We start from the raw sequence: 23,984 nt of genomic DNA, 5'->3' as shown, positions 1-23,984 counted from the left end.
AGCAGATCTGATTTCTAGTAATTTTTGATAATTTCTCAAATGCAATAAATGCTGAAGCATAGCAAGATGCTAATACAATGATTTATTAACATATAAATGAACCAAAATCTACTAGAATTCACAAAATAATATTCTATATAAACATCTAAAATGATAATATTTCTACGGCTATTTTCAATGTTATTCTACTTTGAGCAATGAAAATATTTCAATGTGCTTGTTTTCTCTATTTTCTCGCCATGGTAATGATGTTCTAGATGATGATGAGCTTAGCAGTCTAGCCCCTCTTTGGAACTGGTTACTATTTTTAACTAACAGATTATAGTTGGCATTTTGGCTATCTGAATTTCAGAAAATGAAATATTAGACTGTTTCCAAAACTAACAGTGTATAATTTTTATTTTGGTTAAAAAAAAAAGTCAGAAGTCATAAACTCACAGGCATCTCAAATTAATAAGCAACAAAAAATGTTATCTTGATATAACCCATCACTTAGTGTAAAAGTGCCCTTGTATTCCTTGTAATGAATGCTCATTCATTCGTTCATTCATTTAAAAGTTAAATGTTATGCTAAAAGTATAGATAAAACAATAAAAAGACAGAATTAGCACTTGTCCTCATAGAGTTTACAATTAAAGTGAAAGAGAAAATATGCAGGATCCAAAGGAATAGGGAACAGGATCTAAGGAGGTCAGGCCAGCTTTCACTGATCTGAACTGGAAGAAGAAAAACAAGGAGAGTGAACATGGACAATTCAAGTCCAAAGTCAAGCAAGAGTGGTGTTTAGTCTAAGAACTAAAAGAAGACTAGTGAGAAATTAGGCTGTAAATATAGGGAGGCTATCGATAATAGAAGGCCAATTAATTCACATTAGGATACTTAGGTTTATCCTAAAGGCAAAGGAAAGCTATTAAAGTGCGTATTCCTTTTTACCCATGGAAAAATACATTGACCCTGAAAATTATATTCATATTTTAAGAATACACTGGGAAAAAAGGTTATGAAACTGAATTATAAAAAGCAAATATTGGCTTCAGATGCATAGAAACAACCTAAGCTCTTAAATACCAACATAAATCCTTTTCTACACTTTCTGTGTGTTTCTTCTTTAAAATAAAAATGCTACATGGATGATCTCATTTCTTGGTGTGGCAGGAATATTAAACTGTCTAAATCCATGCCCTCCACCCACTCCCAAATGAAAAATCAAGGGTACTTACTACATCCAGCCTTATAGCTGAAGCCTGGAGGAAGGAGGAATCCTTGTTGGGCAGCTGCAGCCAGTGTCCGTTGATCAGGAGGGAATACAGGAATCATTAATGGCGGCAGCTGACCTTGAACCTGCTGAACGTATTAGAGCGAATCAAAGAGAAGAAGTTTTGGTGCTCCGTGCTTCCCACCCTCCTTATTTTAGGATAAAAGAGAAAAACTTATTTAATTCAATATACTAGCACATAAGATTGCTAGAACCCTGGATGTAAGGCTATGCCTTGGGACTACTTTAGATAGGAGATTCAGAATGCCAGATACCATAATTGGAAGGTGTTATCAAGTTCACTGTCTAACCTGGTCAATCATTTCCCTATGTTATATCCTTGACAGTGATGAAGCATCAATACTTCACACCACAAGTCTTTTCACATGTCATTAATATAATGATTTAAAAAGCATCCCTTAGGTTGAACTAAAATCTGTAAATCTCACTTGTTAGGACTAAATCTACTTTCTAAAACAAAACTAATTAAACTGGTATCATTTTATATATGGGTAGTTCTTCATTACTTGAAGATAATTCTCATGTTCATACATAATACTGAAAATTTTTAATTCTTTGCCTTTTTTTTAAGGGCCGCACCCACGGCATAGGGAGGTTCCCAAGCTAGGGGTCGAACCAGAGTCACAGCTGCCGGCCTATACCACACCACAACAATGCTGGATCAGAGCCACGTCTGTGACCCACACCATAGTAACGCTGGATCCCCAACCCACCAAGCAGGTCCAGGGATGGAACTCGCATCCTCGGGCTCATTAACCACTAAGCCACACTGGGAACTCCATGAAAATTTTAAATTCTTGAATAAAAGAGCTGGAAGAAAGCTTAAAGAGTAATTAAGACTTCCCCTTTCTTTATAAAAGAAGTAACTAGGACCAAAAGAGAAATTACTTGCTCATAGCCATGATATGACCTAAGGACCTTCAAGTAAGTGGCTGAAAGGAGACCCTGCTCATCACAGGTCTGGTGTCTACAAGATTTTAAACTATATTCCTCAAAGAATTCCTTCTAAATGAGCCTTGTATCTGTATTCCACATATCTCATATGTGGAAATTTTATGACGGGTGGCTTTTACCTAGAGAATAATGACCAAATCTCTCCCCATGGTATTCAGGATTCCCCATATTTTGTTCCTAGTCCCTCTTTCCTGGCATTTCTGCTGCCCTCCTTCCATATCCAGTACTCTTGCCTCAGTGGATCATGAAGACTTCCTTGCATACTCAGTGTTTTTCCATGCTTGAATGCACTCAAAAGTATTTTCTCCTCTGTTTTGAGTAATTTTTCTTTTCCTTTTCTTCTTGGCAACATTCTGCTTATTTTTCAAAGGCTTTTGAGACCCACATAATGTCTTTGCCTGTGAAGCACTTCTTTCTTATAGTGCCAATTTTCAGGCAGAAAGAACGGTCACTTCTTTAACCCCATAAAGCTAATACAATACTTACTGTATTGAATAATAGTTACTTGTAAAACTGGACTCTCTCTTAGGACCTATAAGCCTATTTAGGAAAGAGGTTGTAACTTATGATTGTAACTTTAGAGCTTAGAGCAGCAGCTTTAATTATTATATGAATGGATAATTCATAAATAAAGAAGAAGGTATTATATAGTCCTGTCTTTTTTTTTTTTTTTTCTTTTTTTTTTTTTTTTTTTTTTGTCTTTTTGCCATTTCTTGGGCCGCTTCCCGCGGCATATGGAGGTTCCCAGGCTAGGGATCGAATCGGAGCTATAGCCACTGGCCTACACCAGAGCCACAGCAACGCGGGATCCGAGCCGCGTCTGCGACCTACACCACAGCTCACGGCAACACCGGATCATTAACCCACTGAGCAAGGGCAGGGACCGAACCCGCAACCTCATGGTTCCTAGTCGGATTCGTTAACCGCTGCGCCATGACGGGAACTCCTAGTCCTGTCTTTGTAATACATCTTTATGTACCAACTCCAAATGTCCACAAAAGGCCTGTGGACAACAAGGTTCTGAAATCACCAGAAAGGATTTTACTTACACCGGAGAATAATGGTGGCATAAAGTACCAGCTGCTTTGTATTCCTATTTTTAAGCTATAGATAAAAGGTCACATACATTACGATAAATCCATGATTCTTGGAATTATGCATGCATGAAGAAATAGAAAAGTAATACAGAAATATTGGACATTTATTAGATATGTCTTTAACAGACAGATATGCCTGCCTATCATGTTCTAATAACGTAATGTTTTAATTATTTCAGCTTTGCAGTATGTTAGTACTTTATCAATACTATTTTCTTTTGCAAACATTTTGTGGCTTTTTTTTTTTGTTTTTGGCTGTGCCCATGGCATGTGGAAGTTCCTGGGCCAGGGACTGAACCCTCACCACAGGCTGCTTCAGTGACAATGCCATTGCACCACAAGGGAACTCCTTTCCTGGCTGTTTTTATATTTATTTTCCATATTAATTTTAGTATCTAGAATTTCTCATTGAATTCATTAACATAATGGCTTATGGCCAAAAGTAAGTTATCCAAATCTTCTTTTGCTTCATATACTTCTTGAAGTTTTCTTGGTATTTTTATTTTTAAGTTTTTTTAAAAATATTTTTATTGTTATTATAAAGTTAATATTTTCTTGTTATATTGGTTAACTGGTTGTTACATGTATGTAAAACTATCTGCTTGTGTGTGACAGTTTTTAGCCAGGTTTAACCAATTTTAGCCTTTATACTCTCATAATTTATAATAATTTTTCAGGTAAAATTTTTAGGGGCTTTAATAAATTATGGGGCTTTAAAAAATTTGTGTATTCTAAATTTTTGTCTTATGGTTATTGAAAAACATTTTGCTTTAGAATTATAATTTTGTTTTGTTTTGTTTTGTTTTTTTTGTCTTTTTGCCATTTCTTGGGCCGCTCTGGCGGCATATGGAGGTTCCCAGGCTAGGGGTCCAATCGGAGCTGTAGCCACCGGCCTACGCCAGAGCCATAGCAACGCAGGATCCTAGCCGTGTCTGTGACCTACACCACAGCTCACGGCAACGCCTGATCGTTAACCCACTGAGCAAGGCCAGGGATCGAACCCGCAACCTCATAGTTCCTAGTCGGATTCGTTAACCGCTGCGCCAGGACAGGAACTTCTAGAATTATAATTTGTTTTTAATGTCTGAATTTCCCAAGATCCACATTCCAGAAAGACACTTTTAAGGCTGAGAAAGATCCTAGAGATTATCTGGCACAACACAATCATTGTGCTGATAAAGAAATGAGACTTAGCTTGTCCACATAAGTTATTCAAGATTCCACATTTAGGAGAGCAAAGTTATCAGTGAAACTACATCTCCTAATAGTTAATATGGTACTTTTTTCCAACACTTGGGAAAAATGAAGAGGACGGGGTAGGGCTGGGGAAGAACCTACAAGGGAGAGGAAGAATTAAAACTAAGAATGAGCCTAATTTCATAGTCCTGATGATGATGTTTTCTTTAGAACATCAGCAGACAGACTCCAGAGCACTGTACTAATATTCAGAATGAAGTAAAAAGTAAAATAAATATGATCCCAAATGTGCGCTTAATTCATATATGTAACCAAAAACGCATATCAAATACAGTTGATCCTCATTATTTGTAGATTCTGTATTTGCCAATTTGCCTACCACTAAAATTTACTTGTACCCTCTCAAAATTTACTTATACTAGTGTTTTTGTCATACTTACAAACTTGTGTAAGTAGTGAAAAATTTTGGTGATTCTGCTATTTAAAATGCATGTAGAATTAATAATAAATATTAACAAAGTGTCTTTAAACAGAAGCACACATAAAACAAGGTCATGTATTGATCAACTGATGAAAATTGTGTGATCAAAGGCTCTCAGGAACCTAACTCTGTATTTCTTCCAGGAACACCTGGAATTTGCTATTGTATGGTTAATGCAATAACTATACAATAGCAATAAATTTTCAAAAAAACTTAAAACTACCAAGAAAACTTAAAGAACAATTGCCAGTTCAGTGTTCATGGAAACTTTACAAAACATAACTAGTGCAAATAATGAGTGCCAACTGTATTACTACTATATCTTAACTAATTTTCAGTTCCCCGCCGCTGCTGAAAATTAGCCAACCTTTGGGAGAAAAGGATGCATCACATCAAAACAGTATAATACTTCCTGGATACATTTTACAACAAATTTGTTTTAGGGTCAGTAATTCATTCTCATGTGTTTGCCAATTCTGAATATTTCCAAATCCTATTCACTGTTAACTTCATTTATTTTCTTTTACTTAATGGATAAATTTCCTTAAAGCTCCTAATTAAGGTTTAAAATGTGTGACATTTATAATTAAGTTTCAAGAAAATACTTTTGTCACAGAGTTTTGGTCTTTTTAATAGGGGGCATGTTTTCACAAGTTAGAAAAACTCACAATAAATTTAAGAGGCTACTTTCTATGTTTTTTAAACTTTCAGATGAAATGTTGTTTTAACACTTTTTACAATTCTACCACATAGATACCGCTTGTAATTTTGCCCTCTAAAATCTTATGAATCCAACACAATCACATTATCACATTTATAAAAGAACTACTTATCAATTATTCATAGTTAAGTGTTTCATATTTTATGTAAATATTCTATTGCAAATCCCTTCAGTGGTTCCCTGAAACTAATATATTAAGTAAGTATTTAAGATTATTAATTTAGTTTGTAGTCCCATGGGTCTGTTTATTGTTCTTTCAATCAACATTTTTATTAACTAGAATGTACACTTTTTTAGTAACTGGGGATACAAAGATGAATTCACATAAAACTCCTGCTCATTAGGGAGCTCTAAGCCTGGTAGGGCAAAAGGATGGATAACTAGAATGCACTGCCATTAGTTCAACAACAGAGACTTGCATAGGATACTACGGAAGCACAAATGAGAGAGTACTAACACAGCCAGAAGAAGTCCAGGGAAGCCGCTGGGAGATAGGTAGTGAATGGATAAGTGGGAGTTAGCCAGGCCAGGAAAAGAGGCGGGAGTGTGAGAAAAGAATTCTAATCCAAGGGAAGGAGACATGATCAAATTAACAGGGACAAGAAAAAAGTATCATGTGAGGGGAAAACTACCAGCAGTGTCGAATAGCAAAAAATGTAAGCAAGAACCAGTATTAGGAAGTGTGCCTGAATCACTCTAGGTATCAGAGTAAGAGACTTGAGATTTCCCTTGCAGGCTCTGGAGAACCACTGCAGGATTTTAAGTAAGTTAGGTAGAATTCTCTGGTGGGTATGTGGAGAAGAGATTTGAGAGGCTTAGTGTGGAGACTAGATAGATGTTGATGATGGGGAGGTTATACATGTGTGGGTATAAGAGAAATCTCTGTACCTAAAAAAACAAATACGCAAAAGAAACTATCACACACATATATAGATAGATGTAGATATAGATATAAAACAAGGAGAAGAGGACTGAGTAAAAGATAACTCCCAGGTGTTTAAATTTTTTGGCTGCTTTCCTGGCATGTAGACATTCCCCAGCCAGACATCAAACCCATGCCATAGCAGTGACTCAAGCAGCCATAGTGACAACACCAGATCTTTAACCTGCTGCACCACAAGAGAACTCCTCAAGTGTCTAGTTTATGTCACTATATTGGTATAAAACAACAACAAAAAAGCATACTGGGGTAGTGACAATCTTCATGGAAAGATAATAAATATGGTTTTGGACATGATGTGTTTCATATGCCTAAATAGTGGAGATAATCTTACTAGTGAACTGAAACTCCAGTCTGAAGCCTGTGGAGAGATCTTCAGAGGCTATGGTTCAGGGAGTCATTTGTTGATGACAATGATCTAGATAATCTGGAGAGAGTTGGAAGGATAGAGAGAAGAGAGCTTAAAGTTATCTGGGTCACAGGAATAATTCAACAAAGGGCAGAGGAAGAGGAGTCTAAGAACAGAGAGGTAAGACAGGAATACAGTGTCACAAAAACCAATGAATATCAAGATTAAAATCGTGATTTAAAGTGAAAAATGTATCAGAGTTTTTTAGAGACAAAAATAGTATCTTCCGGAATTGTTAATTAGAAGACAGTGATGAATCTAAGGACACCAAATCCATTACAATGGAAGGTCTAAAGCATATTCCAAAAGGTTGAAGACTGAATGATAGGCAAGAAAAAGGAGATAGCAAATGCAGACTATTCTTCAGAGAAGGTTGAGTGGGACATTAGGAGAGGCATCTGATTGCAGCTACACAGGGATGCATAGATTTCACTTCAGTAGCAGAGTTAGGCAGCAGCACATTTACTGGCTGGAAGGAGCAGATGGAAATGGATAATTTGAAATGTAGGCAAGAGAGAAATTAACAAGTGGACCAAAAATGCAGAGGAGGCTGAAAGGCAAGGCAGAGATTGGGGATGACATGTCACCTTCCAGGCCTTGAGGAATGGAGCTATATAAGTGGCTATAAGCCTCTAAGTTTTATAGGTAGGGAAATGAGAAGGTAAAGAAAAATCAGGTCTGAGGGAAGAAATTTTCTCAATGATGAAGGCAAGGTCATATCTGAAGATGAGAGATGCTGGGATTGAGGAAGGAAGTTCAGCTAAGGTCTGGAAGTTTTGGATGGCTACTATGAAAAATGAAAAAGAAGGTGACCATGGACAATTAGAAAGAGTGATGGAAAATGCTACAGGCTTAGAAGAGACCGTATGATTATGATGCTGTCAGTCTTCCCTTTTCCGTGATTTTTCTGAGTTTCTAGTCACTGCAGTTAAGGATCAGAGATGAATTCCAGCATTCAAGTCAGGGAAAGGAAGGGAGTTAGGGAGACTTCAGCAAGGATAGGTTATGAAGAAATCAAAGTTGCTTTTGAAATGAATATATGCAGATGTAAAAGTGAGTCACTGTGCTGCACACCTGAAACTAATACAACACTGTAAATAGAAACACCACCACCAACAAAAACTTCTGGTTAAAGGGGAAACATGGAGAGAAAGGATAAATTAGGAGTTTGAGATTAACATACTTAACACTACTATACATATAACAGATAATCAACAAGGACCTGCTGTTTAGCCCAAGGAACTCTACACAATATTCTGTAATAACTATGGGAAAAGAATCAGAAAGAAGAATGGATGTATGCATATGTATAACTGAATCACTTTGCTGTACACCTGAAACACCACATTGTCAATCAACCATACTCTGATAAAAAAAAAAAAAATCACTTTTTCCAAAGCTGCTTTTGAACAATGGGCTTTAGACTTTACCCCAGGAAGAAAGCCCTGGCAGGAATGATTAGACTGGGAAAACTATGATAAGAGTCAGAAAACCAGAGGGACTCAAAGATACCGAGGAGCAGTTTGTGTGGGAGCACAAAAACCAGGGAGTGATGATAGGAGACTTGTTTAAACTGCATATACGAATGTTAAAAATGAAAGGCAGCTGTATGATTTAAGTCAGCACAACTACGAATAAAATGTAACATCAGAAACTTTTCAAATGTTCCTCAAGAGTTGAGCCCCAATGAGTACCATAGGCTTCAAGTACGCATCATCTTTAGGGATCTGTTCACCTACCACTGAAATTCAGCCTTCGGTGGGGAGCACAGCAGCTGTTTAGAAGCACACAGCGATACTATACAGCAGTTTTTGAGAAAATGGAAAATATAATATCCAAATGAGATTACCAGAGTGGTTTCAGTAGGCAGCATGTAATCACCCAAACTGGAGTTACCAGGATAACAAAGCTGACTTTCTGCCATTAGCGAGAAGAGGCATGGGATCGTCAATGACCACTAATGGTTTGTGTTTTCTCATTTCACGTAATAGAAAGTCGATTTGTGAAGTTTATCCTACCCGATGCAATGGTATTTAGAAAACAAACAAACAAAAAGCTATACTAAAACTGAGAATAAAGGAGTCAATTTGTCTTCCAATTAATCTACTAGGAAGACTAAAGAAAATCTCTTTGAGTGATGCAGGAACATAAAAACACTGCTGAAATGGCAATCCTTACCTCTCACTTTTCAGCAGTCACATTGGAGTTGTATCACCTCTAATTTCGTTTGATTCAAGACAAAGACAAAGTAGCCATATTCTTTTAGAACAAAAATGAACAGCCATGTGGATTTTTTACATAGTAGTCTTCTTCGGCAAAAAGCCACAGAACTTTTTTAAAAAATCGTTTCCAAGGATGAAAATGACTTTGCCAAGCAAAGTGGCTTCAAAACAGGCCTCAAAAATACTAATAGAAAGACAGATGGTTCTACTAAGAGCTTGGCTGCCAAAAAAAAAAAAAAAAAGTAGGAAAAAAAAAAAGAGAGTGATGCTATTGAAGCTGACTGCAAAGTTATCTGATGACTACAAATACTTTTGTCCCAGTGCAAGTGCTAACTCTGCCTCCAGGGCTGATACAGCCAAAATACTAACTTCCCTACATCCGATCCCCCTATATCTCCACCCCTCCTAAATAAAACCTGTCAGTGCCAAGCCCCACAAAATAGCACAAGCATGCACTTGATTCTGACTGCTCTGCAGAAGCAAAATATTGCGTCGAAGAACTCCTATTTAGAAAGAGACCTACAAGGAAAATTGCTTTTCTTTTCAAAACTGCCTGTCACATTTTCTTTTTCTAATTCCCCTTTTCCTTTTCCTCCCTGTCACCAAAGGGCCCCTGGGCCCTATGAGTTTAGATGATACAAACTCAATTTGTATAAAGAAGGCAAGAAGCAGCACCACAGAGAGGTGGGGATAGTTTGCAAGGATAGAGATATAATCCAGTCAAGACACAGTGCAATTTTCTTTCCAAACTACTACTACAATAATACCTCCACTTTATTTCCTTCAGGGCAACTGTCGTTTCTTTTTAACTAGATTGCTACTAGATATAATAGAAACTGAAATATTATATGGTCACTGACTCTTCCTTTCAATGGCTCATTTCACTATTACATTTTTACTTTTGCATGATGTGTTTATTGTTGGCATTGTTACTAGGATACAACCACTTTCAAATGATGTTGAATTAAGATCTCTGTCACTTGAAGGCAATAGGATTTCATTCTTAATACTATGCAGGTTTGACTTAAATATTCTTCTTGTCTAATAGCAGCCTTAATGCAAAACTTAAGCATTAAGTTCTTATAAAGCATCATTTTAATATATATTAAATTCATGATAACCAAAATGATGACACAATGTAAATATAATACACAAATGTGTAAATAATACACATTTAAAGTATATTTGCTGTATATTTGGGGCAGGGAACCTCTTTCAAAAGTTGGTAATCTCAGTAACTTAAGGGTGGTAAAAATATGTTAATTAAGAAAGCAATTGTTGAAGAGTCTGGGAAAAACACAGCTATTTTATTTGCCAAGGACAATTTTGAGCCAAATAAAAGAAATTAAAAAGGCAATGATTAAAATACCTAAAATGATGCATTATTTAGGATTAGGTTATCCATCCATTTCTTAAAGGTCATATTTTATAGAGCTTGATAGCTGTTGCTTGATAAAATGTGAGTCTTAATAATGCAACTCTAAGTTTCCTCAAAGCTGTCACTATTTGAATTACTTAGCATGGTTTTTGACAATAAAATACCCTAGTTCCTAGGAGTATGCATGATTCTCTATTCACATAGATAGAATCAGGATTTGCAAATACCAATACAATCTTATTTTGTATCATGCATTGCTATGTCAATTGTCATTTACATGCAAATTAAACACAACATAAAATATAATGGTCAACATGAAACAATATTTTTTTCAATTATATTTCTTAGGAGTGCATGATTACAAATAAAAGTCACTAATTTTTCTGCTCAATGGACTAAATAGATTATTAGTTATTCTTTCTCATGCAATATAAATTTCAGTTCAACACTAAGTTCTTTAAAATATTACGCCTCAAAAAATACCATTTTGTGTAGAAGGCTGAATTAGGAGTGACTGCTAATGGGAACAGGGTTTCTTTTTAGGGTGATGAAAATGTTCTAAAATGAGATAATAATAATGGTTACAAAACATTGTGCGAGGGATACTAAAACCCACTGAACTACATACTCTTAAAAGGTAAATGTGACCTATTTCTGAGTTTTAAAAAATAACCTGCAACAGAAGAAAGGGTGGGGGAAAAAATGTAATTGTAATGTATACATGTAAGGATAACCTGACCCCCTTGCCGTGCAGTGGGAAAATAAAAAAAAAATATTAAAAAAAATGAAAAAAAAAATAACCAAGGCAAAAAATAAAGATCACCTTAAAAATCTATATAACTTCACTACTGCCAGAAGCAGGATTGAATGTGATTGAATGTGTCTTATATTAGAATAATGTTTGTATTTATACAAAGCACTTGTACATGCATTAGTTCATTTCTACTTTACCCAGCCACTTGGAGATCAGTAGGTCAGGTGTTGTCATTTCCAACTTTAATTAATGAGCAAAACTGATAGAAAAACAACTAATTTGAAAACCTACACATTATCACACAGCAAGCCAAAACAATAAGTCTAGGACTTAAATTCTTTGAGTCTTGTTGACAAATGATAAAACCATGATATAACTTTCTGAAATAAAAATATCGATTTATATAAAGAATACAGAAACACCGTGACCAAATTAATTCCCGTATATTTGATAAGTGTAAAAATGGATCACATTTAAGTTATCTTGAAAAGATAAAATTCTATTATTATTTAGAAGATTTTTATAGCAAAGGTATTTTGAATTTAATTTTCATCTTTATATTACATTTTATCTTGCTTTAAATTTCTTGAGTAAAATGTTTTTCAAATTTTCAATGTGTATACATATTACTTTAATAATCTGAATTTTTTTCAGAAAAATAGAGATGTACTAGAACATCATAATGCCTAACATATTATAGAATAAGTAACACAGGAATTGTTACCCTATATTAGCTGCTTGACAAACTCCACCCTAAAGATCTTAAATTGTGAGTCTTTGTTGCTTATTTTGGTAGACAAAAATTCTTGGACGTTTGCCTGAAGAAGGCTTGAAAAGAAAATTTAAAACTTTCACTTTGGTTTTCAGTATACAGCATTTACATTTACTTCCTAGTTTCCTGAAATCATTACCAATTACTTTGACCTTTGTTAGTTTATTTCTTGCTGAAAAATCTTATACCACTAGTACTTATTCTATGCAACAAGCATTAGTTTATGAAATCTTTTAACATTTTCTATGTCTTGCTTGTCTTTGTATGTCTTTTCTATGTTTCTGCTGCCACACTGGATATATGATTCTTTCCAGACAAGAGGCATTTTATTCTTTGACCTCTTCTCAAGTTAGAGACTAGGAGGCATAGCTGAAAACTTCACCTGACTTAGACTCAAGAACCACTTTTTCCTCAAACCTCAATTTAAGCATCACTGCCCCTATGAAGACTAACCAAACTCTCCAAGCAAAATATATTCATTCACTTACTGAATGCCTATTTTGTGCTATGTACTGTTACCGGCTCTGGGAGTATTGTAATAAATAAGACAGACAAGTACTATGAAAAAATTACAGCAAGAGCAGAGGAAAAGGAATCCTGGGATGGAAGCTACAAGCTTAAATGTGGAATAAATGATATGGTGACATAAATGACAATGTAGAAGAAGTGAGACAATAAATGTCTCAGTTATCTGGGGGAAAAGTGTTCCAGGCAAATGGAAGAGGAGAAGCTAAAAACCTAAGGTAAGAGTGCATGGGCTGTGTTCAACAATGCTTCCTTCCCATTAAATTGAAATTATTCATATCTATCTCCATGGCTAAGCTGCATGAAGGGCAAGGTTAGAGCTCACTCATATCGGTGTCCACAGTACCCAGCTTTATGCCTAGCACATGGTAGATGCTCAATATACATCAACTTGAACTGATGATTTAAGAAGCTATTCACTAGTACAAAAGTCTACTCATATTTTAGCTTTAGTTTCTTCTTATAATAGCAACTAGTTTATTAAAGCATTCCTTTTATACAAGAGATCCTGGGCTATACTTCACTTTCATTCAGGATTCAAGATTTTTCTTCAAAGTACCACCCCAAGACATGGCAAATGACTGATGCCATCATTTATCACCCAGTCTATCATCTTTCTCAAGTTCTAGTTTTGGTATCAATAATGCCAACAGTTAGGTATTGTGTACTTCATTATTCCTCAGGAGACAAGAGAAGTAAGAATACTGAGGTATCCTTACTGAAATAACCCAACTGCAGTTAGGTATTGTTTATGATAAAAGTGTAAATTCACACATTAAAAAGATTAGAAAATTTCAAATATGAGACACTGTGTGCCATTATATACACCTGAACTTTTTCCTCTCTATATTAATCAGCAGTATATAAAGTACTGTGACTTAAAGGAATGGAAACACAGGAAGAATACCAAGCCTGGGAGTCCCTGTCGTGGCTCAGTGGTTAACGAACCCAACTAGTATCCATGAGGACATGGGTTCAATCCCTGGCCCTGCTCAGTGGGTTAAGGATCTGGCGTTGCGTAGGTCACATACGCAGCTCAGATCTGCTGTTGCTGTGGCTATGGCGTAGGCCGGCAGCTACAGCTCTGATTTGATCCCTAGCCTAGGAACCTCCATATGTTGTGGGTGTGGCCCTAAAAAAAGACGAAAGACAAAAAGAATACTGAACTTAATTTGTAGACATAACCTTGTATATACTCAAAAAATAAAAAAGAAAAGAAAAACTCCTCATACCATTTGACTAAAAATTCAAGTAGATGGTAAATAGCTGCATAAACCCTATACCTTAATCTTATATTGCATAATAAAATAAATGTGGTTATACTGCTTACATTATTTTGTTCAAACTTTTCCCAGTGCATAATTTTATTGTTTAGCTGGAAGGTGCTAGATTGGTGTGAATGGTTGGTGTATGGGCATTTGTTTGTTTGCAGCATGCAAAGAGTATGCTCACTCAGAAATGAACAATGTTATATATGCAGGGGAAAGATGTTAAGGCAATGTTCCTGCAAACAAAACCAAAAAGTAACATTTTGAATATCTATCCCACATGCAACCATAGGAGGGGCAAGTTAGTACCTAGTTAACTTTCCTTAGGATGTGAAAAATCCATGCTCTTTGAGTAATAATGGATGTTGCCATACAGTAGCTGTTAGAACTTAGTACTCAGATGCTTTTCTAACTCTACTATAGCTCGGACACCCTAACACTAAACCACTCACTAGAACATTTGTCACTGAAAATAAAACATGTGTGAAATTGCCAGAAAGGGCATGGTGGATGTTTCTTAAGCTGAAAATGTGAAATATTTTTGTAACTGGACAATCTATTGAATGCAGTGCCATTTATATAATCAAAAGTTTAAAAATCTTCTAGTCAAGAAGGATTATTATATAATACACCATTGAAAATACATTCAAAAATTGTAAATTTTACATTATTGCAATGATTTATGTAAGCATGGCTAAATTTAATGCTTGGAAAATTTACTTGATACTTTCCAGAAAAAAGCACTGTAACTTGCCTACACATAATGACATCATTTAAATAAAGATGAATGACGCAGTACCATGGGTATTTTTCAAAATCTACAGACTGCTTTCTTAATTAGAAAGAATTTTTCTTTAAGCTATCAAAATTTTTAAAATTTTGTGACTAAACAATGTCTCTTTTTATGTGATAAAATGTCGAAAAAGGAAAACATGGACTGACTATACGGATTCTTTCCATCTTCCTTTTACCAAAACTATTTGGCAGAATATTTTTAATATTAATAAATATTCTAACTCCCTAAGATTTTCTCATGATTAATTTTTTTCATGTTGACTTTTCCACAATTCTATTTTCATTTATTTAAACTCACAAAAACTCTTATGACATAGATCTTTCCATCACCCCTATTTTACAGATGAGAAAACTGAGACATGCCTCAAGTCAGTCAGTTAGCAAGCAAAAGAATTCAGGGAGTTCCCGTCGTGGCTCAGTGGTTAACAAATCTGACTAGGAACCATGAGGTTGTGGGTTCGATCCCTGCCCTTGCTCAGTGGGTTAAGGATCCAGCGTTGCCATGAGCTGAGGTGTAGGTCGCAGACGCGGCTCGGATCCCACGTTGCTGTGCTCTGGTGTAGGCCGGGGGCTACAGCTCTGATTCAACCTCTAGCCTGGGAACCTCCATATGCCGTGGGAGCGGCCCAAAGAAATAGCAAAAAGACAAAAAATAAAATAAAAAAAAAAAATAAAATAAAATAAAAAAATAATTCAAATCTAGGCAGCCTAATAAAAACTAGGCTTTTAAGCACTACACTTTACGGTCATTTGAATAAATAATATAATAATTATAAATGTATTTTACCACATCAGAACAAATTATACTTTCATGAAAAAATTTTAAATGACAAAACTTTGAGTAACACAACTTGAAAATAATTATTGAAAACCGCACTTTTAAAAAAGTATGAATAATGTAAATAAGCATAATAAAACAGTACTAAATATTAGATACCCTAGAAATCCCTGCTGATAAAATACAGGTAGATCCTGGTTACATAATAACCAACAAATTTTTGATGCAGAGCCTCCGAGGAAGTTGGACATGGAAGAGAGGAAGGAATAGAGAATCGAAAGTATGTGGAGAGAATGAGGATTAACTTGATGGCTTAGGTAACAGCGCATGGAATTGATGATGTAGCCTTGAGTCCCTAAAAAGCTAAACTCCAGACTTTTGCACTAACCGAGGACAATCAATAAGGGAAAAGGCCATTAGTAAGAGAGGAATTTAAAAAGAAAATATTTCAGTCAAGACAAGCATACTAGGATGTTTCTACAACAGCTTGGTGCAAAACCACTGATGACGATGACGATTCTTTGACAAATATTTAAGGAGTGTCTACAAAGTACCAGACATTTTCCCAGGTATTTGAAAGACCATGGTGAAAAAAAAAAAAAAAAAAAAAACCTAAAATCTCTGATTTCATGGAGTTTACATTCTACTACTATAAAATACTAATGATAATAATATACTTTCATTATTCAACCACAGACCTTACATCACTTGAGTCTGGAATTTAAATCAAACTTCCTATATGGTCAGTGAAAACCAAAGTTACAAAATTAGAAAGAAATCGTCTCTGGCTTGTACTGCCTTCTGGAGCCTGGCAGAATACCCCAGTTCAGTAGAGAAGAATTACTGATGTAGATACTCTGGTTTCCCATGGATTAAGTTCAGCCAAATATAAACTCACATAAAAAATTCAAAAAATACATGGAGAATAATCCAGCATATGCAAAAGCAGAAACAAGAAGCGACAGATTTAGACACTTAAAGGCATCTGAGTATTGGACTATCACATAAAGAAAAAAATAATGTGCCTAAAATGTTCACTTAAGTACAAGGTTGAACAAAACTTAGTTACAGGAGTTCCCATCGTGGCTGAGTGGTTAGTGAATCCGACCTGTAACCATTAGGTTGCAGGATCAATCCCTGGCCTCGTTCAGTGGGTTAAGGATCCGGTGTTGCTGTGAGCTGTGGTGTAGATCGCATACGTGGCTGAGGTCTGGCCTTGCTGTGGCTCTGGCGTAGGCCGGCGGCTACAGCTCTGATTAGACCCCTAGCCTGGGAACCTCCATATGCCGTGGATGTGGTCCTAAAAGACCAAAAAAAAAAAAAAAAAAAAAATTGAATAGATTTTGAAAAATGAAAATAACAAATTTAAAAACTCATTGAATAGACAGTAAATTAGACACAGGTGATGAAATAAGTCATTAATTGGAAAAGAGATCTAAAGAAACTAGCTAGGACTCCTATTGTGGCTCAGTGGGTTAGAACTCGACATAGTATCCATGAGGATGTGGGTTTGATCCCTGGCCTCGATCAGTGGGTGAAGGATTCCGTTATCACAAGCTATGGTATACAGATGGGGCTTGGATCCAGTGTTGCTGTGGCTGTGCTGTAGGCTGCAGCTGCAGCTCTCATTTGATCCCTAGCCCAGGAACTTGACGATGCCACAAGTGCAGCCCCAGAAAAAAAAGAAGAAAAAAGAAAAAAGAAACTAGCTAGATTTCTGTCCACAGGAAGATAAGGAGATGGAAAATATGCGAGAGTAATGGTATGGAGGCTAGAATGAGATGGTCTAACAAATGCCTGGTGGAAATTTTAGGACTGAACAGGAAAAAAAAATAGAGGTAGCCACTATTCTAAAAAAAATTAGTGGTTAAGAATTTTTCTGAATTTGAAAAATACAGAGCCACAGATGCCACAAGTGAAATATATACACTTAGAATAAAATGAAAATATCACTTAATACTTCTGTATTACTTCTGTAATACAATTGCAGAAAATAAAGGCACAAAGAAATGTTAAAAGTAACCAGGTAGAAGCCATCAACCAATGACAGTTTGACAACAGACTTCTAAATGGTAGTGAATGGAGAGATAAAAGAAGAAATTAGTGAATTTGTGAGTAAATTTGTAAAAATTTTGTTCAAGGAAAATAATGTCCAATATTTGGATTAAAATTATCATACAGAGCTAAATCCAACAACAATAACTTAATTAAAACAGAGAAATAATTCAGTTAGGAGTTCTATGATTTTGTATTTTGGCCACGCCTGTAGCATGCAGAAGTTCCTGGGTCAGGCATGGAACCCACACCTGGATCAGGGATTAAACCCACACCACAAGTAGTGAGTCAAGCCACGGCAGTGACAATACCAGATCCTTAACTGCTAGGCCACCAGGAAACTCCATTCAAAATTTGTTGATTTTAAACCCTCTTACCATAAGTAGACATGTAAAATTATCAAAGACAACACATAAAAAAAAGAGTAGATAATGCCCAAACCAATAAAGAGAAAATAATATGAGAAAACTAAAGATTAGTATGTTAAAAAAAAGAAAAAAATACATACAAAATGTAGTACAAATAGAAAGCACGAATAAAATCACACTCTTTAGTTTAATTACAACAAATGTAAATGGACTAATAAGCTCATAAGTTTAAAAAAAAGACCAACAAATTAAATTTTTAAGAAAATCTAGCTATATCTACTTTACAAGAGACACACTTAAATCATCATGACAAGAAAATGAATAAAAAAGATATATCAGGTTAATATTTACCAAAAAAGGTAAACAAAAAAGTTTATAGTATTGAAGTAGACTTTAACATAAAAAGGATTATTGTAGATACAGAGGTTCCAGAAATAACAATTTCAATTCATCAGGAAGATATAATAATTCTGAAACTATAGGCATATAATAAAAGAGCCTCATACTTTATGAAGCAACAATTGAGAGAGCTGCAAGGAGAAATTAATAAACCCTTGTAATTGTGGGCCCTTTTAGCACAAATTTCTTAACTACTAACAGTTCAAGTCAACAAAAAATTAGTAAAGATATAGGTAATTTGGACAATGCAATTAGAAAGCATAATCTAATGGATATATATAGAATTCTGCACCTGACAGTAACAAAATACAAACACTTTCAAGACAAACAGGACATTTATAAAAATTGTCCACACAGTAAGCCAGATTTCAGAGATTTAGTACTATGTAAAATTATGATGAAAGTATTTGGCTTTAGATGGAGGAGAAAATGTTAGTTTTTAAATATGGACTCCAAAAATAACAATTTCTCTTTTTGAATGAGTAGTTTTGTCTAGCTTTGGGTTTATGAGGAGTATTTCAGAACAGCTTGTAATATTTACCTGGGAATTGACTCTGTTTCTATGAAAAATGAAACTTGATTATTGGAATATGATCCTTATTCTCTACATGTGCTTTACAATTGACAAGTGGGATCATTAAAATTGCTGGGTTTGTTCTAATTAAAGTGTGGGTGGTTGGCAGGAATTAGAGGTTACTTAATATCATGTAGTGGTTAGCAATTCAAAACCTGTACAGTTTGAAGACTGCGCTATTGGGGAAAACAATTAAGAAGAATACATTTAAAGCCACTATGTTTTTTAAAAAAGTCAACATCACACACAAAGCTTCTAAACTCTGAATAGGTATTCTTAAGCTCTTTGAAAGATATTCTGTTCATTGAAATAATGAAAAGAACTAAAAACATTATACATATTTGAAAAATATATACATGATATGTATGAACATGTTTTTCAAAAATTTGAAAAAAATCTAAGAAAAGAAATTAAAATATCAGCAGTAAAAAAAAGTGAAAGCTGATCTAATCTTGCAAAATAAAATGCCATTTAACAAGCAGAGTATAGATTTTGATAAAACTGAAATCTTTAAAATTTTCGTATATATATTATTATTATTATTGGCTGCACTCATGGCATATGGAAGTTCCTGGACCAGGGATAGAATCCCAGCTACAGCTGTGACCTACACCAAAGCCAGGTCCTTAATACACTTGTGCCACAGTGGGAACTCCTAAATCCTCATTTTTAAACTGATGTCTTGAGCTTGAAAAGCTTCAAAAGAACAGAAATATGTATAACACAGGTAAGAACAATAACCACATATTTTGATGTCCATTAAAATCATATTTGAATCAATATGAAAGTTTATCAAGACTAATTTAAAAATTTTGTTTTAATTATTTTATTTTTTTCTTTTTACAGCCACACCCATGGCATATGGAAGTTCCAGGCCAGGAGTCAAACTGGAGCCACAGCTGGGGCCTACACCACAGCCACAGCAATACTGTATCTGAGCAGCATCACCAAACCCTTAACCCACTAAGTGAGTCCAGGGATTGAACCCGCATCATCACGGAGACACACATCCTCACGGGTCCTTAACCTGCTGAGCCCCAACGGGAACTCCAAGACTAATTTGAAATAATTACTGTGGTAGTTTTCACACAAATTTATACAGGAAGTAAATTCTCCAATGTGACATGTAAGCATAAAGGGAAGAACTAAGCCCTGATTTTGGTATAATTCTTGATGCTAAGTTTATTTCTAATTGCAGAAGAGGGAGATGCCTAGAACAGAATTTTTAGACTTTTAATCATTCTGCTTTGTCTGTGATTGTCCTCATTGCCAGTGGGATTATTCCTTAATACATTTCATGGTGTATTTTTTTAAATGACATGAAATGTATCAGAAGCCTGAAAACTTGTATAAAATCATCTATTCACATCTTTAAACTAAGTTCATAATTGATCTAGAAAAATGTTCTATGTCTATCACTCCTTCTTCTTGGGTCATTCACTTTTCAAAATGACTTTTTCAATTATTAGTTTTAACGAACACTGCTTACATCTCTGCTACTCCTCAAGTTCACATGTGGTTCTCAACATTACACATGTAGTTAGCAAGACATGATCTTCACCATGGAAAGATCTGGAAGAATGCTATAACAGGAGAAAAATCTCCAGTTTTTCAGGACATGTATATATCAGCAGTAGAAAGCATAATAGCTCAGAATGAAAAGATACAACAGTATTTCAATTTTATTAGCAACTCGCTTTTATTTGACATTTTGTATGAATTCACTGACAGTTTTCTTATTAAATCCTTCTCTGAACTAGCCCCCACACCCCACTGGTTCCTAAGTTCTTTTCACTGCATAATTTTGAGTAGGTAAAAATAAAAGAAAAAAAAAATTTTTCAGAGAGGCAAACAGTTAAAAACATTGAAGCTGGGAGTTCCCGTCGTGGCGCAGCGGAAATGAATCTGACTAGGAATCATGAGGTTGTGGGTTCGATCCCTGGCCTTGCTCAGTGAGTTAAGGATCTGGTGTTGCTGTGAGCTGTGGTGTAGGTTGGAGACGCGGCTCAGATCTGGCATTGCTGCGGCTGTGGCGTAGGCCAGCAGCAACAGCTTCGATTAGATCCCTAGCCTGGGAACCTTCATTTGCCGTGGGTGTGACCCTAAAAAGACAAAAAAAAAAAACCAAAAAACAAAAACAAATAAAAAAAAATGGCGTTAACAAAGGGGGTTAAGAAAGGTAGGACTTGGAGTGCAAGAAAGGGGAGAGGGTGATGTGCGCAAAATAAGAGCATGACCGAGAATAAAAGCAGTGTGGGGAAGAGGAAAGCACACAGAAAATGCATTTTCAACATCTTCCTAGTTTCAGTGTTATACTAAATGTATAATCAAGATTTCCAGGTTCATCTCTTGTAACTAGAAATGTGCTCTACATTTCGTTCCATTTCTAAGCCACTATAGGTATTAAACAGCAATTTACATGTGATTTGCATTTTTTTTGTACTTGTGGTTTTGGTAAGTCTTCCAAACCTAATGACTGTTCCTTTGGCCAGCAACATAAATGCTATAATCACACAATTATTGTGCTGGGAACAGTTTAATTCAGCATTTTGTTCTCAACCACAGAACAATTACTCAACAATTTCGGTTAACCAGACTAGCTAGCTGCCTGGAGAGAAAGAGGAATATTCACAAGATCTATTGTCTTACATAAAGGCAGCTACTAGATCAGCTGGAACTTTCTAGTATTGCTCTGCTCAGTGCTTCTTTTCAGGATCTTTCACATATATGTCCTAATGAAAATGACAAACTGTAGGTTTTTCTTCATGGACTTGCTATTTGTTCAGTTCTTTTAATTACACATTAGCATACTTTGAAAAGAACATGAGATTTTGTGTGTCTGGAAATATAGGCCTACAGATAAATGTACCTTAAGAGACATTTAATGTAATGATAGTTAACACAAAGACCTGGAAAATCAAAGGTATAAGTTCAAAACGGTTCCTTACAGCTACCCTGTAGTGCTTCAAGTAATGGTAAAGGCTTTTGAACTGTGAGTGAGCTCATCTATCATTTAAATTACGTGACTTCTTAACAGTGCAACTAGCTTAATGTCAACCCTTCAGTCTATATTTTTAATATTTAAAATAAAAATGGGGGTGATCCACATCATCATGGCTTTAAAGTTCCCTTTGATTATTATTATTATTATTATTTTTGTCTTTTTAGGACAGCAACTGCGGCACATGGAAGTTCCCAGGCTAGGGGTCAAACCTGAGCTGTAACCGCTGGCCTCCGCCACAGCCATAGCAATGCCATATCCAAGCTGCATCTGTGACCTACACCATAGCTCACAGCAAAGCTGGATCCTTAACCCACTGAGTGAGGCCAGGGATTGAACCTGTGTCCTCATGGATGCTAGTCAGATTTGTTTCTGCTATGCCATGACAGGAACTCCTGATTATTATTTTTTAATATTAATTTTAATGTATCAGAACCAAAAAGTAGGGGCCTAAGCATATCACTGTAAAAATATTTAGAGACATAGAATCAAATCATTTATGCACCTGTGTAAATATATGTGCATGTTGAAACTGTCATCTCCCTTAACTATTTCTCATAAGCACGAACAACTATTAGACTAGACCTATATTATACTTCACAGGTCTTGAAAGCTACTGAGAAACAAATTAGTCCATGGTGAACAGGGCCCACGAGTACTCAAGGGCAACAGTTGATGAAAATAGCTGAAAGACGTCTCTTTTTCTCTTCCAATGCTCTTTTTCCTAGTCTCTGTTTTCTTCTTCTTTTAAAAAAATTCTTTTACTTTTACTTTGAAAAATGGACAAGGGAGTTCCAGTTGTGGCACTGTGCGTTAAGAATCCAATTATAGTGGCTTGGGCCACTGCAGAGATGTGGATATGATCCCTAGCCTGGCACTGTGAGTTAAAAGAATCCAGCATCACTGCAACTGCGGTATAAGTTGCAGCTATCACTTGGATTCAATCCTTGTCCCAGAATCATTCATATGCCTCCAGTATGAACACTAAAAAAAAAAAAAACAAGTGGACAACAAAGAGGGTAGAAAAATTAAAACTTCATGGTTAAAAACACTCTAAGGTAAAAATACTCTGAAAACCAGAAATGAGCTCCAAGATAACTCCTTTATCAAAAGGTGAAGAACAAGTGGACTTGAGAATTCCAGCACTTTAAAATATTAATTGTGTCTGTTTGTATGTCTGGATGAACAAATAAGAAAAACGTAGTCAAATATGCTGACAAGGGATTCTGTATGCCTAGATCACACACTCCCTAAATTATATTAGCCAACAAGGAGAATCTTACATCTATGGGTTTCAAATATTTTTTCAACCCAGAAAAATCATTTTTTTTCTAGACAAACCCAATGTAGAACCCTAGTGACGAAACTCAGGCTTATGCACACCCAACCAGCCCTCTCTCCCTCAATACCATCATCCGAACCTGGGTATCCATGAGAGGAACTCCATAGACCCCATGTGATCCTCCCCCACAATTTAAAAACCACTGATCTGACACTCTTCCTATCATCAGATTAATACCAAAATCTAATGGCATAGATGATATAGCATACAATGATGTCCACTTAACAGAATCATGTCCTCAATTATTATGGTGTCATACAGACTGTAACCTATAATAATACACAGACCTATTCCAACCTGGAGTTTTTATATCTTTTAATAAAAACTAAGCACAATATCTTATATACAATAGTCACAAAATTAATTTTCCTTTAGGCATGAAATTCATTTCTAATGTAGTATACACCTCTGGTATGATTTCTAATTCTTTAATCCAGGTATTAAAGTGAGTTATAATTAGAGAGCAAACATTTGGAGAACAGAGTAGTCTATAAAAAGAGAATGCCGAAATAGTATCAGGTTCTTCTGAATGAAAATAACTCAACTTAGCGCAAAATTTATGCTTAAAAATGAGCCAGATATTAAATTCAGAATGAAAAAAAAATTGGCTATATTCTTGCCACTTCCTGGTTAATTTGGCCAACGGCCAATTTTCTGATATTATGACCATCCTGTAGC

At 35.5% G+C, this 23,984-nt stretch overlaps 1 protein-coding gene across 45 annotated transcripts in view; it reads right to left on the bottom strand.

Moving 5' to 3' along the window:
* SOX5 (SRY-box 5) overlaps positions 1 to 23,984 on the bottom strand; it is a 1,006,514-nt gene that overhangs the window by 134,219 nt on the left and 848,311 nt on the right. For 38 of the 45 annotated variants that reach the window (XM_021092938.1, XM_021092936.1, XM_021092946.1 and 35 more), the window contains one exon: positions 1,221 to 1,344. In XM_021092938.1, the coding sequence (XP_020948597.1) occupies positions 1,221 to 1,344 (124 nt within the window). The remainder of the gene's footprint in view (positions 1 to 1,220; positions 1,345 to 23,984) is intronic. The other 7 variants (XM_021092965.1, XM_021092960.1, XM_021092968.1 and 4 more) reach the window with 1 other exon arrangement.

This window comes from Sus scrofa, chromosome 5 (assembly GCF_000003025.6).
Source record: "Sus scrofa isolate TJ Tabasco breed Duroc chromosome 5, Sscrofa11.1, whole genome shotgun sequence".
Classification (NCBI taxonomy): domain Eukaryota; kingdom Metazoa; phylum Chordata; class Mammalia; order Artiodactyla; family Suidae; genus Sus; species Sus scrofa.
The sequence above is the reverse complement of the archived record's forward strand: the minus strand, read 5'-3'. Positions and strand labels throughout refer to the sequence as shown.